Source organism: Leptopilina boulardi, unplaced genomic scaffold (genome assembly GCF_019393585.1).
Source record: "Leptopilina boulardi isolate dan_hultmark-lab unplaced genomic scaffold, ZJU_Lbou_2.1 LbouV2_137, whole genome shotgun sequence".
In the NCBI taxonomy this organism is placed as follows: domain Eukaryota; kingdom Metazoa; phylum Arthropoda; class Insecta; order Hymenoptera; family Figitidae; genus Leptopilina; species Leptopilina boulardi.
This window is the reverse complement of record NW_026137682.1, coordinates 2,703,419-2,713,970: the sequence shown is the minus strand read 5'-3', so window position 1 is coordinate 2,713,970 and position 10,552 is coordinate 2,703,419. Positions and strand designations below refer to the sequence as shown.

General features: G+C 25.0%; 1 protein-coding gene across 1 annotated transcript; it reads right to left on the bottom strand.

Moving 5' to 3' along the window:
* Window positions 1-2,766: 2,766 nt before the first annotated feature.
* Window positions 2,767-6,567, bottom strand: LOC127291411 (odorant receptor Or1-like). Its single transcript, XM_051320536.1, has 8 exons — window positions 6,129-6,567; window positions 5,681-5,766; window positions 5,237-5,444; window positions 4,416-4,627; window positions 4,236-4,335; window positions 3,255-3,362; window positions 3,024-3,179; window positions 2,767-2,891 (listed from the first exon to the last, which is right to left on the bottom strand). Exons 1-8 carry the CDS (start codon window positions 6,405-6,407, stop codon window positions 2,832-2,834), a joined length of 1,209 nt encoding a protein of 402 aa, XP_051176493.1. The 5' UTR covers window positions 6,408-6,567; the 3' UTR covers window positions 2,767-2,831.
* Between the last annotated feature and the right edge of the window lie 3,985 nt (window positions 6,568-10,552).

The window sequence follows — 10,552 nt, the reverse complement described above, 5'->3', positions numbered from 1 at the left end:
GAATTTTTTTGACACAATATATTTATTTTATGCAAAATAATATTAGCTTCCCTTCATAGTTTGTAAGAATTGTTTATAAAAATTTGACAGTTGAAAAAAAAACTACGGTGCTTATTATAATGCTTAAAAGAATAATTTTTGCGATGAGAAATTTTCAACATAGCCTACCTCTGAGTTTAGCAGAAATTCATTTTAATAATCTGATATTATTTTATTTATTAAATATATTAACAATTGATTTTAATTTAATTTTAATGTTTAAATTAAATTTTTTTTTAACATTTAAACGTTGTTAAAATTTTATTTATAAATATCAGAGCTTCAGGGAAAATACTATCATTAAAGACAATTAGTGTATATTTAATTTTCCTATATATAGATTTAGAGAATACAAAAGACTTAAAAATGAATTATTTATTCGCAATAGTGTACGCTATTAATTTCTGCTTAACTCTGACAAAGACTTAATAAGACAATAATTATTATTTATATTATACAACAACAAAAAAATGATTTTCGTTTTTAATTAAGTAAATATTTTTAATAGAAAAAGCTGAAAGTAATTGTCTCGAAAAATTTTCGATAAATAACTTGAAAAAGTTGAAAAAAATTAAATTTCTTTAATTTTATTTTCAACTTAAAATTTTTTTTATATTAAATTAATAGAAAATTTATTAAAACTTTAAAAAAAATTTTAAGTTAAAAAAATTAAAAACAAATAAAACAAAAATAGAAAAAAATTGTTTCTGTGCAAAAGTGAAAGAAAAAATGTACCTAATAAAATTTTTCAGCTTTTTCAAACATTTGTTCCAAAATAATAATTTAGTTTTATTACTAAGAAAAATTGTGCGTTCCGTTAAAAACAGTATTACAATTATAGTTATAATTATGAGAACCCGCAATTATATATATATATAAGATTAATGAAAATAAATGTTGGAATTAATTTTTTCTTCCTTTTAATATTTAATTAGCGAAATATAATTTTTGGTCATTATTATTATTATTATTATTATTTATTGTCGTATTTGCGCACTTTTATGATAAAAATATATGTCAATAAAAAAGAAATAATTTAGAAATTTTAGAAAAATAAATCTAACTAATTTATAAACAAATAAGAAGTTTTAAAGTTTCCAAAAAAAAGAAAGTGAAATTTTTAGAAATAATCACGAAGCTGACAATAATTATTGAACTGAATTTAATGATAATGTGATTTTCAATAAACGAGAAACATTTTTCTAAATGTTTTAAGAACATATACGTATATAGGCTATAAACAAGTAGATTGTTTTGAAAAAAAAGTGAGAAGTGTGATATATGAATGATAGCCTCGAAAAAAAAAATTTCGATTTTTGTTTTTTCATAAATTTTCACCGCAGGCTTTTTTCACTTTACACAAAAAACAATATTTATTTTATTCTCATATTTAACGGCGAATTTTAAGTGTCATTTTATTGTAAGAAAAGAAGAATATTATCTGAAAAAAAACAAGAGTAATATTAGAAAATTTCACTTGATATTGAAAAAAAAAAATGGCTAAAAATGTATCTTTTTATTAGAAATAAATATTATCAGATAATATTTTTTAAATAAAATTGTGACAATTATTGATGAATCGCTTTTAAAAGTTACAAATTACTTAATATTTAGAAAAAAAAATCGTCCATTTTTCTCCTGTTCTATATGTGAAAATAAAAGTTTATGAAGAAGAGTTTTCACGATTGTTTTTTATAATTATTATTTTCCATTTTAATTTTATAAAAGCTAGATATCTTCAGGAGTGCTCGAATTTTTTTAATTTGTGATCAAAAAAGGTTTAAGAATAATGCAACATTTTTTGGAGTCAGTGTAGTAAGTTTATTATTCCATGATTTGTTTGATAATTTATCATATGATTTTCATAAACTTAAAATGAAGTTTTTTCTCACTTATAAGTTAAAAACCTTTATTTTATATATAATATTAAATTAAAATTTAAAATTATAATTTCAAAGTGTATTTATTTTAAAGTCGAAGCTATTTTGGGATTTTATTACCTTTAATACCTGTGCGCATCACGAGCTATTTGTTTACACTCAAGTACAAAGGCTACCTTAAGCCGAAGATCATAAATCCCAAAGATAATTCAATCAATTGCAATTTGTGTATTGACCTATAGACGTGGTCAATAAAAATTGAAAATTTTGAAATTTTTTTTAATTTTAAAAGAAATATTTGTCTGTATTTATCTTTTTGTCTTATATTGTGTATGTCTTTTATTTAATATTTTCAGATTTGAAGTGAATATCTTCGGGAGTGCTCAAATTTTTTAATTCGCGAACGAAAATATTTTATAGTGTTTAACTTTTCTTTTTTTGTCAATTTAATAAATTTTGTGTTCCGGGAGTGCTCGAAATTATTAAAATCGCGATCGCTTAAATTTTCTCGAAAAAGTATTATTTTATTTCTTAATTGTTAAACATGGTTGCGCGAGTGTGTTTTCGGCAAATCTTATCATTCTAACATCGATTTCACAAGCTAAGGTAAGAGATTATATATTTTTCATTAACAAAAATTATATGCAATATTATAATTTTTCTACTAAAAAAAAAACCAACATTTTCCTAAATCGACGTAACTATGGCAGCAAATATTTTTTACTTGTGTGTTTTTGAGGTCGAATAATTAAAATGTTCATTCAGAATTATTTTAATGAAAATTGTTTATTTTTTTTTTTTTTTTTGACTAATATCAATCTTTATTTATGATTTTGCATCATAATTTATTTGTAACAGGTGTAGAATTTAAATAATTTTGAACACATATTTTCTACTACAAACTCAATTTAATTAAACTTCAATATTTTTTCTTCGAAGAAGAGCGTACATAGAATACGATGTTTGCATTATCTGTAAAAATAATAATTACATATGCATATTATGACAAATTTTAATAATACTGATTTTCAGTTTTTGCCTTTTATATCAAAATTTATTTTTAATTATTAATCTAAATAAAATCAAAATTTCTCACAAACTTACGGACATAAATGTTTCTACTGTTAATTTAATTAAAAATCTTGTAGTTATAATAAGTGGTTTTCGAGTCCTGATCATTATAAATTGCAAATCGCGTTTAATGCGTGAATTCATTTTCCACCAGTTGCCTAAATAAATTGCAGTCGCTAAACTTTCATTCTAAAAAAAAAATTAACAATAATTTTATTCCACAAACAAGAAGTAAAAAATTTAAATAATGAAAAAATTTATTACTTGAAGAGTCAATTCATTTCCATGCCAACAATATATTAAAATTTGATATGCCATTGCAATAATATATGCACTTTGTCCAATTATTCCCACAAATTCAGATGATGGCATCTTGAAAGGAAAATATTTTTAAAATCAATTCTAAAATTTTAGAAATTATATTTTTTGCAGATTTTAAATTTAAAATAAAATTTTTGTAAATTTAAATTGTTGTAGCTTTTGTTTATAATTTCTGACAACAATTCAAGTTTAGAGTTTTTATTTGAAACTTTTTTAAATAATTGAATTTTTAAAGAAATATTAAAATTATTAAAAATAATTGAATTTTTAAAGAGTAACAGTTGAAATTTTTAAAAATAATTAAATTTTAAAAGATTTTGTTAAATTTCAGACAATAATAAAATTTTACAGAATTGAAAATATAATTTGTCAGATAATTTTAGATAAAATTTTTTAAAAATAATTGAATTTTGGAAGAATCATATTTGAAATTATTAAATTTCACGAAGTTTTAGATGAATAATTTTAAAAATAATTAATTAAATTTTAAAAGGTTTTGAATTTAAAATTTTGAAAATAATTGAATTTCAAGTGATTTTGAATTGAAATTTTTTGGTTATAGTTCAAACAAAATTTGTTTAATTCAAATAAATATTTATTTGATCTAAATAACTGTTTGGTTTATTTTACTAAATTTTTTTGAACAAAGAAAAAATTTGATTGAGCTAAATAAACGTTTGGTTTATGCAACCAAATGTTTGGTTATAGCTGTATATCAATGCATTTATTTTGTTGATTTAACTAAAATTTGGTTGCTTCAAACGAATTTTTTTCTGAGTGCATAAAATTTTTAATTAAAAAATAGTTGAAGATAATTTTGCGTTCCTCTTTTGCTCAATATTAATTTCTATTCAAACAATTGAATGAGTTAAATTATTTATTAATATGAATAATTATTTGTGCAAACATAAAAAAATATGATACCTGTGACACTGAATATGTTGATAAACAAATGACTAAGGAATTGAAAATCAACTGAAAACTAATGACAGTACTAAATACACTTCGTATTTCTTCAATAAATCTAAACACATGATGAATGTAGAATTTCTAATAGAAAATCTATAATTAAAAATTAATATATTTAAAAAGTTAGACTAATACTCAAAAATAGCCAAATTATGTTGAATGCATCTGCGCAATTTCTCATTTATGCCATTGTCCTCTTGATTTACTTCTTGAGATTCATTACAATTTCCAAAAGAAGAAATATTCCATTTTAGTAATTCAAATTGACAAGAAGCAACATTTAACAAACCAATTATAAAACTATCAGTAGCTATATTATTGATGGAACACAACAAAATTGCGATCGCCTGAAATTTAACAAATATTTATAATATTGACTCATAAAATAAAATAAAATAAAATAAAAATAATATTATTATATAATAATCTATTCAATATTCATCGATATTTTGTTCCCATAAATAAATTACTATTTTAATAAATTTTGTCATTTTGGAACAGGAAAAAATATATTTCTTTTTTTAATATCAGAATTTTAGTAACCTATGATAATAATAAACATTTTAATATTTAGTACTTGAAAATTTTAAAAATACAATTACAGATAAAAAAAAACAGTTACATATCGTCAAATTCTGACAATGTAAATTTTAAGCATCATTGTGAGTAAATCCTATTGATACTCAAAATTTACATTGTCAAAATTTGACGATATTTAACTGTTTTTATTTAATCTGTAATTGTATTTTTCAAAATTTAAAGTACTGAATATTAAATTGTTTATTATTATCATAAATAACTAAAATTCTTATGAAGAAACCGGTTCAAATCGTTAAAAAAAGATGTTGTACCTATATATTTTTTCCTATTCTAAAATGCCAAAAATTATTAAAATAATAATAGTTTATACATAAAATTATAATATTATAATTACTAAACTATCTTTTTTATTTCACCTGTTGTGACCAAGTGAAAATGAAGTTTAATGAATTTGAGAGGTCATAAGGATACCATCCATCTAAAGGTAATTTTTTCTCCTCCCCTTTTAGAATAGCATGAATGGGTGTGCAGGCCCATAAGACAATAGTTATTACAGTAATTAATTGATAAAAGATATGATGAACAATTCCTTGATAAGAATACCAAGAAATTATATTCTTATATCTACAACAAGAAATGTATATAATATATTTTAAAAAAAAATGTAATACACAATATCAGATATAGATATAGAAATTATTAAATCATTTAAAAAAAGTTTAAATACCAGAATAGTAAAGAAGAGTATACAATGTTCTCTTTTTTTTTTTAATTATAAGATACAACCTATACTGCATACTACTTATAATCGCAGTCATGTTAAAATTATTAATTAACATCTCCTTAATTTTTATCTGTACCTAAAATTATTTTCAGCAAAAATTGGGCTGTCCACGATGGCAAGAAGTTTTTGTAATTTCCCATGATTTCGAAAGAGGATGAAACACTTTGATAAATTAATGAAAAATTAAATAAATCCGATATTTTTCCTATAGTATTTTGAATATTTAAAAACTCACAATCGAAAAAGTTTCATTATCTGCATGTGATTGTTAGGTGTACAATATTTATTAATTTTTTTCAACCACTTTTCTTGTAAAATATAGTGAATTGTGGATCTAAGTATAACAATCACATGCTACCCTATTAAAAATCCCTGTATATATTTTGTTGTACAATTATGATGCCGAAATTGTACATTTTCTTCAATCGTGTACAGGAATTTTCAATAGGGTTATTATAACTTGAAAAAGTTTGATTCAATTTAAAAATCATAAATAGTAATAAAATCAATTAAAATTTAAATACCTTGTACGAATGCAAAAGATTTGTGAGGAATAGAGGGCCACCCGAAGCAATTTTACCAAGATCATTATAATTAAAAATGACATTAACAATTTCTGCAACAATAAAAGACCCTAAAGTAAATGAATAAATGCATAAACTATAAGCATAAAACAAATATCGGAAAAAGCCAGAATTTTCTGGTGGCCATGATCCTGTAGCACGTAAAATTTTAAGACAAATTTTTATATTAAATTGAGGTATTGCTATTTGTAGATTTGATTCTGCTTTAAGGACATCCATTTTAATAAGTTGTTTCAAGTGAAATATTTACGTATAGTCTATTTAACTATACTGTTTATTATTGTTAGATGATCATTATCAATTTTCAAAATTTCAAATCGAAAAGAAGTCTTCAAAATTAGATAATAGTTTGAAAGTAAAGAATATGACTAAGCAATTCTTGAAGGGTCTTATAAAATAATCTTACATAAGGAAATGTTTCTTGGTTTCGTTTTTGTTTATATATATATAGAAAATATTAATCACAGGTTACAAATAAGACATTCTATATCTTCTCTTATTGCTTCTCTACAATTAGAAAATCAATATTGTCGAAGCGGAATAACAAATTTTCAAACCTGTAATTATTCGTCTCCATCTAATAACATGATTCGTTTTATTCATCGACCCAAGTTTAACAAACGCTCAACACTTTCTATATATTCTCACTTTAGTTTAGTTATGGAAATTTGAAGAATTGAAGCTAAGATAATATAAAGTTTTAGAAGTATTTTGCCACAATAACGGAAGTTAAACTCTAGACAATCTTCAACTTTATTATTTGCCATTTCATTACAAGACTATGCCATGCAATAGTATTTAAAGATACATATAACAACATTATATTAGTATCAAAATCTTTTTGTCTTGAATTCAGGTAAAGTGTTTAACTGTAAAAATCTCGAATTTGTAGGTAAAAACGGTAAAAAATTAGTAGACAATCCGCACAAAAATCTGAATCAGAAATAAATTCAAAATAATTCAAAATCTGTAGGTTTAAAAAATTCGTATTTATGTGCGCGAGCCTCGAAAAACTGCGGATAATTTGTCCTACCTAAATGCAAATTATTGCGAACTTAATATACTAAATTTGTACAGATTTCAAATTAAGATTTTTTACCTTAACTAAATCTAATTTGTTTATGATTGCTGATTTTATACATGAAAATTCCAAATGATTCTTGATAATTTTGGACTAAGATTTTTTAACAGACTAAAACCGGATTTTTTACATACGAATTTCGAATTATTTCGAACTCCTATGTACAAATTGTTGTGCGGCCCGACTGCTGATTAGTTAAAATACAAATTCCAAATTTTTCCGAACTCATTTCGAATTAGGATTTTTGACCAGAGTAAATCTCAATTTTTTGTAAGGGAGCGTTCATAAACTACGTAGACCTATTTTTGTGACTTTTTGACACCCCCCTCCCCCCACGTAGACTAACGTAGACTTTTGATGAACACCCCCCCCCCTCCCCCCGTGTTTCACGTAGTTTTTTTTTAATATGCATTTTTACTACATATTTAATTATATTCGCATATTATACAAACAAGTCAATTAAAAACAGTAAAATAATCTGAATAAAATATTTTATTCTTTACATATAGAAATGTTTAAAATCAACAAATACAAACAATCTTTTAATACGAAGATAACATTTTTTTAAAATTTTCTTAAAATTTTTTTTTAGAGATCTTCGGTAAACGGTGAAACTAACCAGTCGTGTAAGTCCCTCTGTCTTTTTTATTAGAACACAGAAAATTAAAAGGCATTAAAATAAGCTGCAACGCTTATTATTTTAATCCAATTTTGCTTATTTTAAGGGGACTTTCTGGTTTAGAATTTCAAAAAAATCGATTTTTTTTTTTTTGCTTAAAAATGTTCCATAGTATCATAGAATTACTGTCCCAAAACGTTTTTAAAAAAATATGTACAAAAACAAAAGTTATAACAATATTTATGACGGTATGTATTTCAACAACAATCTACAGTTATCTTATTTACATATTTGGTGTTCCTCTTTTATTGATATTAGCTTGAAACATGTTACTTGAGGGTTTTTGGGGTCGCTGATTACGAATTTGATGTCAGTTTTTGAAAATACAAAATGGCGGATCTAATATGGCGGACAAAGATTAAGAAATTAATTAAATTTAGTTGAAAATGGTTACTTGTGGCCTTTTGAGATTGCTAGTTATGAATATAGGCACAAAACATTATCGTTCTAGGAACATCAAATTCGTAATCAGCGACCCCAAAAACCCCCGAGTAACAAGTTTTAAGCAAATTCGGTTGATTTTTTATTTTTTCGTCCGCCATATTGGATCCGCCATTTTGAATTTTCCAAAACGGACATCAAATTCGTAATCAGCGACCCTAAAAACAGCGGGATACGAAGTTCTGTTGTAATAAAAAGTTGTTTGATATTCATGACTCAATGAACTATGTTATAAAAACTTTGAACGCGTTTTTCTCGAAAACTCATTTTTCAAACTGGTACAGAGCTTTTCTCAAAATCTACCGAACCGATTTTGAAATCCCAAAAAATTTTCGATTCTTTATTTAAAAAACTGGGGCCTAAACCTCTAAAAACTCATATTTCTACCCCCTGTGTTTTTATATGGAGGTAAATTGACCCAAAAACACGGCGTTTTTGTTAGTTTTTGAGAAAAATGTACATAAAAAATAAAAAAACCTTTAAAAAAAATCGTTTTTGAGGTTTAGGCCCCAGAATAAATCCTTATGAAGAGATTCCCGTTTGGAACTTGAATTTATGTATTACAGGTTGCCCGGAAACTAACGTACCAAAAAAAAGGTATCTTTTGGAAGACGCCACCTACAGCTATGAAATTGAACTAAATACACTCAAACATATTTTTTAAATTTTCTCTACGCAATGTGCTACAATGTCCAAAAATAGTTTTTACAATTTCTTTAATACTGTTCTTACGATAAAAGTTTTAAAACCTTCCTTTTTTGTCAATTCTAAACCAGAAAGTCCCCTTAATACCAAAATGGATTAAAATAAGCAAAATTGGATTAAAATAATAAGCGTTGCAGCTTATTTTAATGCCTTTTAATTTTCTGTGAAGTTCGAACTCCCGCGCAATTTTAAAAAAGCAAAGAAATTAATTTTAGTATATATTACGTAGTTATGGCGCACTCACACCTTTTTTGGCTGCCTGCCTGCCTGCAGGTTACCATGGCAACGCACGAGTGTGAGTGAGACAGAAAATTTGAATATTCAAATTTTTAAATTTTCTGTCGCACTCACTCTCATGCGTTGCCATGGTAATCTGCAGGCAGCCAAAAGGTGTGAGTGCGCCCTTAGAGTCGACACCCCCCTCCCTCCACGTAGACTAAGGTAGAATTTCGCTTAACCCCCCCCTCCCCCTAAACATGCTACGTAGTTTATGAACGCCCCCTAAATAATACCAAATTTTTCATATAAAAGTTATTTTTCGAATTAATTTTGGATTAATTTCTTTTAATCGGACAAAATTTGAATTATTGCATATTGTTTGCATACAAAAAAAAAATTACGGATTGACTAATATCGGATTAAATTCTTTGATCGAATTAAATTCAGGGATTATTGAGAACTAATTGATTTCATATGTAAATTCCAGAATATTTTGGACTCACAGTAAACTTGGTTGTATCTTTTTGCAACGTTTTGATGCACATAAGTTATATCAAAAAGAGATCGTTTTGTGTATCATTATTAGAAATGATACACGAAACGGTCTCATTTTTTGATGCAAAAAATTTAATCAATTTATATTAATCATGGCCGAATTGAATCGACTCAAAATTAAACGAATTTTTTTCAGATATTTTGGTAATAGTACAATTGCGGAGACCATTTCACTATTTAATGTGAAAATGAAAATAACAGAAAATCAAAGACAATGTGCAATTCGATAATTAAAAAGTGACAGCTTATAAACATAACCTAAAATGCATGAGAAAAAATTTGTCGATAAAATCAATATAGCCGAGCTTTTTAGAAGTTAGATGGCAGCACTCATCTATTTTCTTTCTTTAAATTTTTTCTGAATCGTTTTTATAAAAAGCAAAACTGCCATCTACCTTCTAAAAAGCTCGGCTATATTGATTTTATCGACAAATTTTTTCTCATGCATTTAAGGTTATGTTTATAAGCTGTCACTTTTTAATTATCGAATTGCACATTGTCTTTGATTTTCTGTTATTTTCATTTTCACATTAAATAGTGAAATGGTCTCCGCAATTGTACTATTACCAAAATATCTGAAAAAAATTCGTTTAATTTTGAGTCGATTCAATTCGGCCATGATTAATATAAATTGATTAAATTTTTTGCATCAAAAAATGAGACCGTTTCGTGCTCATTTCAGAT